At 40.3% G+C, this 13,235-nt stretch overlaps 1 protein-coding gene across 1 annotated transcript; it reads right to left on the reverse strand.

Annotated features, from left to right (window-relative positions):
* Window positions 1-1,983: 1,983 nt before the first annotated feature.
* On the reverse strand, window positions 1,984-5,509 carry LOC147143125 (uncharacterized protein C1orf232). Its single transcript, XM_086037158.1, has 5 exons — window positions 5,438-5,509; window positions 5,074-5,352; window positions 3,781-3,861; window positions 3,585-3,691; window positions 1,984-3,105 (listed from the first exon to the last, which is right to left on the reverse strand). Exons 2-5 carry the CDS (start codon window positions 5,152-5,154, stop codon window positions 2,739-2,741), a joined length of 636 nt encoding a protein of 211 aa, XP_085893284.1. The 5' UTR covers window positions 5,155-5,352; window positions 5,438-5,509; the 3' UTR covers window positions 1,984-2,738.
* Between the last annotated feature and the right edge of the window lie 7,726 nt (window positions 5,510-13,235).

Genomic DNA, 13,235 nt, shown 5'->3' on the forward strand with positions numbered 1-13,235 from the left:
TAATTAATCTGGATTTCGTTCTATTTTTATTTTTGTATTTATAGTTTTTTTTTTTTTTTCCTATTTCATATTTGGCTTTGTCATTTATTTAGGCGTTTTTCATTTTAAAATATTTTATATTTGAAATAAGTCCATGATTTGAAAATACTACAACCACAATAATAAAGAGAAAAATGTCCGACTATGAAGAGGTTACCGCATAAAAGCAAAATAAAGTAAAACTATGCACCCACTCGAGAGGACCATCCTGTCACCTAGTGGCGTTTTGTAGGTACCACTGCTTTAAAAGTGACAATAGTCAGGCAAGTTCTATTTCCTGTTCTAGGGTTATCATCACACATACAGAAAAGACCAACTTTTGCCATGTTGGAAGCTGGTGTGCGTGAGTGCATGTGTGAGTGTTTTCCAGATGTGATGTGAGTCACCACCACATAGACGCACGCCCACCACGGTCATACCTGAACGCCACCAGACATCTCTGTCTCTACACGTGTGTTTAGGTGTGTGCGCCCTCCCAGCTTCTCTTGTAATCTGACATTTAAACAGACAAAACAAGACACGGAGAGGAAGAGAAAACACCCGCCAGCTCATTTTGTTCACACCTTTCCCCCCCCGTGACTCATTTTACAAGCGCACGACGATGACATCACGCAGACATCCTCAACCCACGAGTCAGCGGAAAGGTTTGAACAGTGAGTCTGCACACCAAAACAAACATCTGTTGGCACCAGGCTGTGACAGTGTACCAAATCTCAGTCTTAGGAAGAGGAGAAAATTTAGTAGTGTGACGCCAGGAGCCAAACAGAGGCCAAATGGCAATGGTCATAGGTCATATTCACACGCACACCTGTCAGGGAGGAGTGTGTCAATTGAAATATTGACAGTTTTTCCCCCTGAGAGCAAAGAAGCCTGAATCATGTGGAAAACACTTATTTTATTTGTGCAAATATTAAAGATACTTCAATCGTAAAAACGTTTTGGTTAAAGTTTTGGTTTTGGTTTTAAATGACTGTATTGTACTTTTTTACTTTTTAACAATTATTATTTGTTCTGGTTTTGTATCCTATGTGTATATATAACATTCTAAACATTTTATTTTTATTTGTCCCTGTAACCTCATAAAAAATGTATACCTGATCAAACACCTTGATTACTTACTGAAATATTTAATCTGCTAATTGGCAATTGCCATTTGTATGTTATTACATTTGTAATGTTATGTTCTCATACTTTGATATTATTCAACCTTTTTTCCGCTGCAGGTTTTGTTTGCTGTATTCTCCTCATTGAATGCATGTGATCATAGCATTTGTATTTGTTGTCTTTCCACTGCGCCACAGTCAGAACACAATGCTAATGATTTCTGACTTGAAAGGATGCGAGGATGCAATAGGGAAGCATTGTTTTTGGGATGACTGTACAGGAAGTCAGAGAAGAGGATGTGGGTGCAGCAGGCACATCCGCTCCCAACGATTCAATCAATGTGGACAAACGGGCTTCATATCAGTCAGTCACGCGAGAGGAAGAAATTAAGCAGGCTGGCCATTGCTGGATGACACATTGACGTGATGTGATTAGTGCTGCACACAGTGCAAGGGTTAATGGCGCTCCCTGGTGGCCAAACATAACATAGCATTGCCATGGTGACCATTGTCTAAAAATAAGGATTTCATAAAAACAAATTACAGATCGATTATGTCAACATTCGTCAAATGTAATATATAAAATACAATTTAAGTAAGAAAGAAAATATTGTGGCGCTCACGAGTCAGAGAGAGTTATAGAGCACTTTTTATTTACGCGCTCCCGGCGCCGCTACAATATCATGCTTTTTACGGCATTAACTAGTTCAACATCCAATCTATGAGCCCAAAGTCCATCCATCCATGATGCGAACCGCTTATTATCCTTCAAACAAAAAATATTATCTACCTTACAGGGCCAAATAAAATACAAAACAATGAAGAAAAAAAAAGGAAAATGTCTAGCGGATGTCTTTATTATATTGTTTTTTTGTACTTCATGTATCATCACTTAGTCAGTCCTAATTGTGGTGTAAACACATTTCAATTGTAGTATTCAAAGAAAAACAAAACTCAAGCCAACATACACGACACAGTCAAAGAAAAAAAAAATCACAAAAATCTCAAAGGGTCCCAAACAGTTACGGTACCATACCAAAAATAGCATGGTCTAAACACATGTACACCACTCACTTCAGTAAAAACAATGGACATCGATATAAATAAGTCGATATGACATTCTCCTTTTGAGCTAGCGGTGGATGCTAAGCTAATGTGTAAGCTCCATTACATTTGAGTGATTCTCTCCCCTGCCATCATAGACATTGACGTGCTTGTTAGCCTGCTCAAGACTACTTACTGTAAAGTATTTCATCTATTATGAGGGCACCGCAAGCCGGAATCACGTGAACAGTCACGATTTGTTGAGGGTGCCACAGCTCCATTTAATGGCGCTGTGGAGAACTGTGGAGAAAAGTGATACCATATGGAATGGAATAGTTATCCCATTGAACCAAATCGAATCGAATCATTCCATTTTTTGGAACTCTCTTCCCAAAAATGTTTAGGGTTCAAAAACTATTGAGGAATAAAAACAAAAAGTAGTTTAATCCATCAATCCGGTTCACTGTATTAATTTCATTATGCTTGTCTATTTTTTCTTACCTGCTGTAATACCTGAAATTCTCCAGCGGGGGGGCTGAATTTCATCTAAGATTAGTTGCTCTTGGCAGGGCTGGCCCGCCTCAATTCCGCCAGTTTGCTGGTCACAAAGTTCCACTTGAAGGAGGCGTCCTCGCCGCCCGCTCCTCCTCCAAGCGTGACGTATTTGGAGAAGTCGTTGTTGCCGTCGCTCTCCCGTCGCTCCGCCTCCCCCGCGCCGTCCGTCTCCACCGCCTCGGACGGCCCCGCCGACGCAGCCTCCTCTTCTTCCGCCACGGTCGCCCCTACGTCATTCTCCGTCGCCTCGCAGACGGCGGCAGCCTCCACCTGCTTTTTGGCGGCCCAGTTGGCGGCGAAGCTATCCCAGAATCCACTGCGGCGAGCGGGCCTGGAAGGTTCCTCTGGTTTGACTGCAAGTGGACTGACAGATGGATATGTACATGACATATGATCAGGCATTGGAGGTGATTTCATGTATATTTTGTAATTAGTGGTCATGTTACAAAAATAATACATTCAAAAAATATTTTCTTCAGTTTTCAATTCATTTTCTACTTGCCCCCCTCCCCTCTTTATTTTATACCTGTTATTTTCTCAGAATGTATTTTTGTGTAAAGTTTGTGTAATGTAAAGTTTCAGGTTTGTTGTGTGCTTCATTTTTAAATTAATATTTTTTTTTACTAATCCTTATTCTGTTTTTAAAAATATCTTTTAATCCAACATTAAATACTGCATACACAAATAAAATATATCATACAATACTGTATACAAATTATTATTTTATATATTATTCATACTACTATAGTTTCACATTCAACCTTTAAAAATATATACATTAAAGATATAAATGACACTCCTAAACATATGTGCACACGCACGCACACAGTATAGTCCACTCACTGGTCAGCGACTGGAGGACTTTGTGTCTCTTGCAGTAATTGGTGCTCGTCTTCTTTATTAAAGATAGCTGACAGTCTGTTCCAGCTCTTGGACCCGGCCCCCTGCATCTGGACACACACACACACACACACACACACACACAAAAGGGGTCAAAGGTCACAGAAGGTGTTCACATATGAAATGACATCTGGCATACTTTGCGGGCCAGTTGGGAGACGGCGTTCTGGCCTTCGTCTTGCTGGACTGGACTCATCATGTCTTCTTCCACCTGACTCACCTGAACACACACACACATACACACACACAAGTCAAACTTGAACGTGGAATGTCATTCATTGGATATAGAGGGTACTACATGTGTTACGACCTCCAGCAATTAAAATACCCCAAAACATAATGTAACCTGTAAATATAAAAAGTCTACACACCCCTGTTCAAATGGCAGTTTTTTTTCCACATACAAAAAAAAGACAGAGATAAGTCTTTCCAAAGTATTTTCCACCATTAAAACACTTTTTTTTCTCGAAAATAAACAACTGAGATAATGTGGTTGCACAAGTGTGCACACCCTCTTATAACTGGGATGTGGCTGTGTTCAGAATGAGCCAATCACATTCAAACTCATGTTAAACTGGAATCAGCACACACCTGCCGCCATTCAAAGTGGCTTTGATTAGCTCCAAAAGAAGTTCATATGTTCTAGTAGGCCTTTCCTGACTTTTTTTTTTTTTGCTTGATTTTCTTTAGTTACTTAATCAAGTTGCAGTTACTTGGTTACACAGTGTGGATGTCATTTTTACTGTTAGAATTAGAAAAAAAAATATTATTATGATTGATTATATTTTTTGTTTATATTTCTTTGAAAATATATCTATTTTTATTTGACTATATTTATCTTTTCTTTGGCCCGTTATGGGCAGTGGGTAATCTGACGGCAATGCCAGCCGATCCCTTCGTTGTGTTTCTGTGCCGGATTGAGTTTCTCACCGCTCTTTTTTTATGGGTCACTTCTGATGGAGCCAAATGAGGCCTACGACACATTGTGTTTGTCAAAGCATGGGGCTCCCTCTGGTGGTACGTGAAAGAATAACTGGCTAAGTTTGGTCGAATGTAACAAATTACATTCGTATCTTTCAGGAATGTTTGTTGTAAAACTTTCATTTTTCACTTAACTTTTATGCGCAATACATTTCTGAGACTGAGACATTTCTGAGATTTCTGGAAAAGGTGGCGCGTGCGTCAACAAGGTGTCATAAAAAGCGTTATCAGTCAGCGCGTGTTTGCAACGTCACAAAGAGAGGAAGCATCATGCACCACAGGCCCCAAATGGTACATTGTGTTAATAAAGTCAGCATTATTATCTTTGCGATAAAATCTTTCTGGATCCAGCTTCTGCGGTGTATCTCATCGGATTAGATTCGAGTGATCATGTAAGGTGTACCTCATATTGCGGGGTGGGATTTCTCAAGCACAATGTGGACGTCAGTACCTCTTCAGCCTCGTCGTCCACGTACTCCGGGTTGAGCGTCTTCATGACTTTGCTCTTATAAAGCCTCCACAAAGGATTCATGCTGGCCTCGGTTGGACGCTGCTCTGGTGCCGCCTGCGCTCCGACTTCACTTCCTGTGCTCTGGCTTCACTCGACCTCGTCCTCTTTTTCCTCCTTTTTCCGCTTCATCAAGTGGTCGGCAGCAGCCAGCCAGAAGGAGGGAGACCTGGCGCAAAGCATCGGGAGAGGCCGCACAGGTGAAGATGCGCATGTGTATACCTGCGTGGACACACACACACACACACGCACACACACGGTGTGTGAGTGGGTAAGCGTCACGGTTGAGGACGCCTGCCTGGGTTACCTGGAAACAGGTGTGGATTTCCTCATGCATATTTCACAGAGTCTCTCTTCCACAGCCACGGCTCCATTGTCAGACATCACTGGCTCCAGTAACACACACGCGCACTCACACCCACACACACGCACAGACACAATCACACTTTTTTTTTTTTTTTTTTCAATTCAACCCTAACCACAATGATAAACATACTATCATATTCATACCTCAACAGTATAACTGCGATTCTCAAACTGTGGTTACACATACCACTAGTGGTACACAGGCTCCCTCTAGTGGTACACGAAAGAACCACTGCTTCAGTACAGTTCAGTTGTATTTAACGTTTAAGATTTGCATTTGATATTTAAGAACTGATTTTTTTTTTTTATGCGTGAGACATTTGAATTGGATTATTATTTATGTACAGCCCCATGTTGAAACTGTGCATCATGTTACAGTGGCTTACTGTTTAGGAATAAAACATCGATCTTGTTTTTGATGAACACTTGGGGATCTCTGTTCATGGTGGTGGTAAAAAGTGGTAAAAAACTTTTTGGGAGTCAAAAGTTGCAGAACCACTGCGCTATAAAACGGTGTATTGTTGTGACTCACATGTGTAATATGCATTGCCTTGATGTTTAACCCTGGTCTACTGTGAGGATGTTTAAGATGAACATGAATTATGAATTCACAGTTGTACACGCGCACGCACACGCACGCACACTCACGCACACACACACACACACACACCGATCAGAGGAGATCAGCTTTCACAGTGGAAATGACAGACCCACTTTTTAACACATACGCTGGCCTACATACTGGAACTCTATCAATAATTAGCATATATGTATATAAGAATAAATCTTACACAATGAAATACAGTACACTGAGCGGTATTCATTTCGCAATGTGGTTCAATAGTAAATGCCTCAAGTCACCTTTAGGTGGCATAACGGTCACGTGTGTTGGTCAAAGCAGAATGAAAGATTTATACAAGCCTCTTCTTAACCATTCAATTTCATCATTATTGGGTTTTTTTCTTGACGTATGAATGCACTTTTTATTTGAGGTACATCAATCAAATAGAGAAATAAAACATTCAAGATTTTCAATTGAATTCTCCTTTGTATTATTTGATTGAAATATGGACTCGACAATGTTTTTGGATTATTTAATCGTTTTATGTTTCTCTTATGAATTTCATGTTTTATTTTAAATGTTTTAAGTGAATTGAATACATCATTTTTTCATTGTTATCATTGTTCATTTATATATTTGTAGTACATTGACGTTTTATTTAAATATTCTTTTACAATTTACTATTTCACAAATATATTTTACTTAAATACATTGAAAATGTATCTTAAATCCTAACGTGCTATTTACTTTACTAATACACTTACTTTCATTTAAAACATTAAATAATATTTCATATTTACGCTTAATGTTGGTAATATATGTAAAAAAAATCTTAAGTTTAGTGAGTAACATTTAATTTAGAATTAATTTTTTTTTTCTTCACTGCAACACAATAAGATTGGGTTTATAAAATACAAACCGATTACTATTAAAAACAGAGGAATCCCCTTTTTAACCGTTTTCTCTTCCGCTGCACTTATTTAGTTGACCACTAGGGAGCTCCACTTTGTCCTGAGGAAGGGACACAATGTACAGAACACGATGTCCTTGGGTCAGTTCCATACATTGGAACGTAGTTTTATTTATAACACCGCACTGCATCGAATCATGGAGCTCCAATTCATTTTCCGTTCTGCTCTATGCTGGCCTGTTAAAGTTGACCTACTAACCTAAATGTTTCATATCATACAATCTTGCTCAGCTGCTTCATCACGGACCGCCTGTCTCAAACACTTCAAACCAATCTTCTATCCACTTTTCAAACACGTTCCACAACTAAGGCGACAACAACGTTTTGTGGGCGTTCTACGGCCTGTTGCAAAAAGGCTTTGGAGCCACCCAATTCGGTGTATGTGCTCCACTTGAGTTATTGACACAGTGGCCGTATCTAAATAACAGCTGTTATCTGGAGCGCGTACAGTATAGGAGCCTTATGGTGAGCGCAGACGAGACGCTTAATCACTTGGAGATCGCAGCGAATACAATTGAAATTGTCGAGCATTAGGAAGCCATTTTAGGCAGAGTAGCTCCATTTTTGTGCCTTCGGTGGGGACTTATACTGTATCTGGTTTGAGTCATAACTGTATGCAGGGGCGGCAAAATACGACCAACAATCGTAACTGTTAAACATGATCAGTATTATCACAAATCTAGTTGTGTAGGTCCTGAGTACTGCATGATTGTGATGTCAAGCCAATCATGCATTTTTTTCCTAACTGATCTACTCCGAAAATGGTCTGGGCTAACGATCGTAAATCGTTGGCCTAATCGTAGGCTGTATGCGATCATGATTTTGGAGCTCATCACAGATCAGCGAGTGAAAAAAAAACCAAAACAAAGATAATCGATCACAATCTGATCAAAAGATGGACCAATCTATCAAATTTATTTAAGCAGCCTTGCTATTCTCGGGGGATTGGGACCAGCCCGGCCCACGAATAGCCAAAATTTGCGTATAGTTGAAGCCCATTGAAATGCATTGGGGAAAAATAATAACAATTAAATATCAATTTATCCCTAAACTCTGGAGTACACTACACACGATAAGAGCGGTGAGAACCCACTTGTGTTTTTTTTTTTGTTTTTTTTGTTTTTTCATTTTAGTGAGTGTGAGCCGGTTTGTACGCCTTCGTGTCTTTTTGCAGCTGATGCCTTAATGCAGGCCTGTCGCATTGCCAAACGGCAAAATTATTCAACATGGCAGACATTTTAATGAGAGGCAAGCGTCACTCCCTGTCGTCATTTTATACGCTGTTGACAGTTTAATAAGTTGCAGCTCTTGCAAAAAAGCACCAAGAATGAGGTGTGAGCGGGCATTTTTTTGAGGAAAGTGGATGTTGCATAAGAGTAAGGCACAACAGCGCCTCGCGTAGATGCCTGGAGGCTCTTGTAAAAACCACCAAGGAAAACAAATTAAAGGAGTGCAGTATGTACACAAGAGCAGGCACTAATGCATCATGGGAACATTATATAACACAAAACTATTGGTAGGAAAAGCTACAGTCAAATAACATGCAACTGTGCTGTTATGAATGTAATCGGGTAGAGTAATTATTAAGCAATGTAATTTAATAATGTAATAATATTGGACACGTTCTTATTTCAACATTAACAAAGTTGGAGAAATGTTAAAAGTGCAATAAGCTTCTTACCTGGACAGTTGAAAGATTTGACGCACTTCCCGCGTTGCCTCAAAACATGCGGGCGACACATCTTTTTTATTAAGCGTTGCTTAAAGAGGGAAGGCAACCCAAACACGTTTTTTTTCAAGAATATGTTCAATGCAAGCCCAATTGTTGAAACAAGGCATTCTGATAAAATATTGCGTTTGTGGAATAAGATTTAATCCGCCCGTTTTTAGCCATCTTTGGGGGCGGCCATTTTGTCATTTCTGTCGACTGCAAATGACATCACAAAATGCTCAGGGCTCAGGTAACAACCGATTACGGGTCACCTGTTTTCTGAAGCTGAGTCATGATTAGTTGTTACCTCAGAAACGGTGATGTCATTTTCAGTCGACAGCAGTTAACAAAACGGCCGCCCCCCTCAGATAGATAAAAATGTGTGGACTTTACTGCTTATAACTCATATTCCACAAACACAATATTAATCAGATTGCCGTGTTTAGACGAGTGTGGCTTTTGGGGGTTGACTTCCCCTTTTAACTCAACACACTGGGTTTCTACTCTGTCACCAATAAAATAAAATGACTTCACTTTTGGAACTAATTGTCAGTGTACTTTTTATGTGGCCCCTCAAGCTATTGTAAACACAGTGTAACGCTGCTCGTGAAGTCACTGACTCACTATAATAGGAACACAAGTGCCACAAATTCTCTTGTCAGCATACCAAAGCAAAATTTAGCACATTATAATGTTTTCTTCACATGCATCCTTTTCATTAATTGATGCATGAAGCTTTGATATGTGCGGCGTTACGACCCAACAACAGTGGTTCTTTCAAAGTGTGTTTATTATTTTTTTTCTTTGCATGGGCCTTTTCCAGACCTGTGCGATTATGCAGGAATGTTTTTGGGGAGGCTAACCTGCTTGAACCAGCTGAGGAGAGGTTTGAACCAGCGCCAAGAAAACATGGGGAGAGAAGCTGCAAACTGCAGTGGAGACGTTTGTGACTGGTCAGGAAACCGACAGGCAACAAGTTACAAATGGCCAGAAAGGAAGCTTTATTGGGAGGGTCTTGATTATGCCACGCAAAACTTTGTGTAATTGAATATAATTGCATTGTAAGCGCAAAAGCATTTGCATATTCTATCAACACTATAAAATTAACTAAATCTAAACTGTGTTAAAATTTCCTTTTTGAAACCGTCCGATATTCTGCGTTGTTGAAAAAAATATACTAAATTACAATTTAAAGCAAAAGTATGGTATTCAGATATATATAAATATATATATATATATATACATACATACACACACACACATACACACACAATGCATTGCCGAAGCGTGACCTAGAGGACGCGTATATGTACTTTCTACTGTATTGTATATGCACGTGTGTGCGTGTGTGTTAACGAACCGACGTGACCGGTATTCATGGTCTCGTCATGGTATGTCATGAGTGCATGTTTATGCAACATGACAAAATGACCCCTGAGGTCATCAGCTGTTCCTGCCATACATGCCAAGTAGGCCTGGGAAAGTCAATTCACACAGTAAATAGTTTTGGGTTTTTTTGTCAGGCGGATATTTGTTTATGACATTTATCTGCTTTTGACCAAGATATATGCAAATCACTTTCAACTGATATCAGATCAACAGAATTGAATATTCTGTTTTAAGGCCATACCACCTAGCCGTAATGAAAAGTAACTCCAGGCTACATCCTGGTTCATTGAGGATGCTAGTAGAGAGTTTTTTGAAATCTGTTGGGTATTTTTTGCATAATCCAGCCAGCAAAGGGATATCAAAACCATGCATCTAGCTAGCTAGTTCCAACCTTGCTGCCATTGCCTTCATTGTTTCCAACAAGCTGCTGCCTGAGAAAGTTGTTTTAACCCCGCATGGTTGCGATGTTCACATTGTTTCCTTTGTGAGAGCACCCAGGGGCGGGGAAAAACTGATTTCCTGCCTACAATTGAATGCCTAGCACTAGGCTTAGAGAGCAATTCCGGCAATAGCGGGTTTCATCTCTTTTTAATAACAATTCTCTTCATGTTGTGTCAAAACGGAACTTTTGAGAATGTTGTTGCGAAAAGATGACATCATCATGTAAAATGATTTGCGATATCTATCACATGGAGGGAAAAGAATCTTTGAGCGCATCAAGCAGGAGATAAGCAGCTTTTCAGTAAGCCCTGATGAAAAAAAGGCAGCAAATGAAAAATAAATAATTAAATGAAATCTGTGCGATTCTGATGCAGAACATCTCGTCCTACTTCACTGCATAGTCAGAATAAAGAAAATATACAAGAGAGCAAGTTAAAGTAAAATTATGGAAGGTTTGGTCTAAAAATGACCATTGACAACATTTTCAGATGCAAGTCTGATCAAATGGATGATGCACATCCTGATGGAAGAAAGACAGCCATGGGGAAAGAAAGATTAAAATCAGAGGAGGTTGGATGCTGAACATTTTGTCATACTTAACTGCGCAGACACTGCAAACAACAATTATAAGAGAGCAAGTTACGATATATTTTTAGGGCATTTGTCTAAAAATCATCATTTTCAAATGGGAGTCTTGCATGGGTTCAAATGGATGAAAAAGGCATCCATCGATCCATCCATCCATTTTCTACCCGGGGTCGGGTCTTAGGGGCAGCGGCTTTAACAGGGAAGCCCAGACTTATCTGTCCCTCTGGAAAAAAGACAACAAATTGGAAATAAGAAATAAATTCATTGTACTAGTTTGGATGGCGAACGTTTCCTCGTACGTGACTGCTCAAGCAGTGTGAAGAACAAATGCAAGAAAGCCAACAACAGTACAATTGTAAAGCTTTTTGTATCAAAATCGTGATAGTCAGAAGGAGTCTTGCGTGAGGTGAGACAGATGACGGCAGTGTTGTGGGGAGGGGGTCTGGGGATGTCTGTTTACGGAGACATTGTGTTCTCTGCGGCCTGCATGTTGTCACTACAGCTCAGAGGTTGGGTCAGAGTGAAGCCCCATCCCTAACACACACTGGCCAAGGCACATGATGCAACACGCTGCTGCATGACCCGCGCTGATGCGGAGACACGCACTGAGACAACCAAAATATACAGCAGTATACGTATAAGTGAAGTATCTTTTTTTTCCTCATTTTTGGCATTTGAGTCATGATGGAAACAGTTTTACCCAGAATCCCAAATGCTCTCATGTCTTTTATATTATCGTTCAATAATTAAAAAAAAAAAATGGCAGTGCACTTTTGTCATACGTCATTCTTGAACCAGGAAGTGGCTTGCTAGCTAACAAATGGAGAGACATCTCAAACAAACTAGGCTATCTATGATTTTTGTAATAATTTTTTTTTTACTGTTTTTCTGATTTGAGTTCTCGTTTCTCGTTCGTTCTCGGGAAGTGTCCCCCTAGAAATAAAATTGGTGCGAAGTAGCACGAAGAAGCCAGCCGGCTAATAGACGAACATTCACAAATGTGGCATTCAGATTATTTTTCCCTTTTAATCGAGAAATGTTTCATTTTTTGGGTTATAATGATGTATTTTGCCCACCCCGTTATGATCCTAAAAATAGAACGTAGTCTGTCAGCATACAAAAGGACAAACACGAAAACGACCCTGTGGTATGGGAATTTATTTGAGATGATGGACCCTCTTCCACTTACCCAGAATGAAAACTGACCTGGAAGTAGCCTGCTAGCTAACAAACTGTCAAACAAACACAAATACAATGCTTTTGCTATCAGAATTCATTTTCTGGATTTGATGATAGAAAGGTTGATGATGGAACTCAGCCCCAAGGGTCAAACATGCAACAGTCTTCTTCAGTCATCTGGCGAGAACCAGGAAGTTGCCTACAAGCTATCAAATGGGAAAACAAACACAAACATAGCACATATTTACAATTAATTTTTTTCTGTTTGCTATCACAAGTGAACTATTTCCCCTATAATAAAAAAAATGCTGCTATGAAGCCAGGAGCCTGCCTATTAAGAAATCGTCAAACAAACACAAATTTGTCACATTTGTGTGAACCAGAAGGTAGCCTTCAACGGCAATTAGTGATGTATTTGACCATATTTAACACATTTCAGGTAATCTGCAGTATGGATCCAACAACGGTCGCTGTGAAGGAAACCTTCAACACATGTCATAAAATGTGATAAGACTCCCCTCCCCTCCACACTCACACACACTCTCTCACTCCATAAATAAAAATAAACCCCTCCCCATCATCATTCACTCCAATGAGCGCATCCTCATCCCTTTGTCTCCGCGCCATGCAACCAGGCCGATTTGGGTGACGCGTCAATGCTCAGCCAATGGCCGCACTCCAGCCAGCATCACTTATGAGGGAGGGGGCCGGGCCAGGGCGGGGGGAGGCACGTGGTAGCAGGCGAGGTCTCGAGGCCTGTCACACAGCTTCATGTGGCGATGGTGTGCGAGTGGGCAGGCGCCGACACGAAGGGCTACGTGCGGAAACGCAAATCGCCAATGGGAACGAAAGGATCGAGTGCCAAATGGGGGCCTAAATCCCCACCCGTGTGCACTTAA

This window comes from Filicampus tigris, chromosome 8, assembly GCF_054856515.1.
Source record: "Filicampus tigris isolate MCC_2025a chromosome 8, RoL_Ftig_1.0, whole genome shotgun sequence".
In the NCBI taxonomy this organism is placed as follows: domain Eukaryota; kingdom Metazoa; phylum Chordata; class Actinopteri; order Syngnathiformes; family Syngnathidae; genus Filicampus; species Filicampus tigris.

Excerpts from the sequence above, each read along its gene's own strand:
- LOC147143125 (XM_086037158.1), bottom strand. The coding sequence starts at position 5,154 with ATGAATCCTTTGTGGAGGCTTTATAAGAGCAAAGTCATGAAGACGCTC. Across the intron at positions 3,862-5,073 it reads TGGACGACGAGGCTGAAGAG|GTGAGTCAGGTGGAAGAAGA; the intron begins GTACTGACGTCC and ends GTGTGTGTTCAG. Across the intron at positions 3,106-3,584 it reads AGTCCTCCAGTCGCTGACCA|TCCACTTGCAGTCAAACCAG; the intron begins GTGAGTGGACTA and ends TCCATCTGTCAG.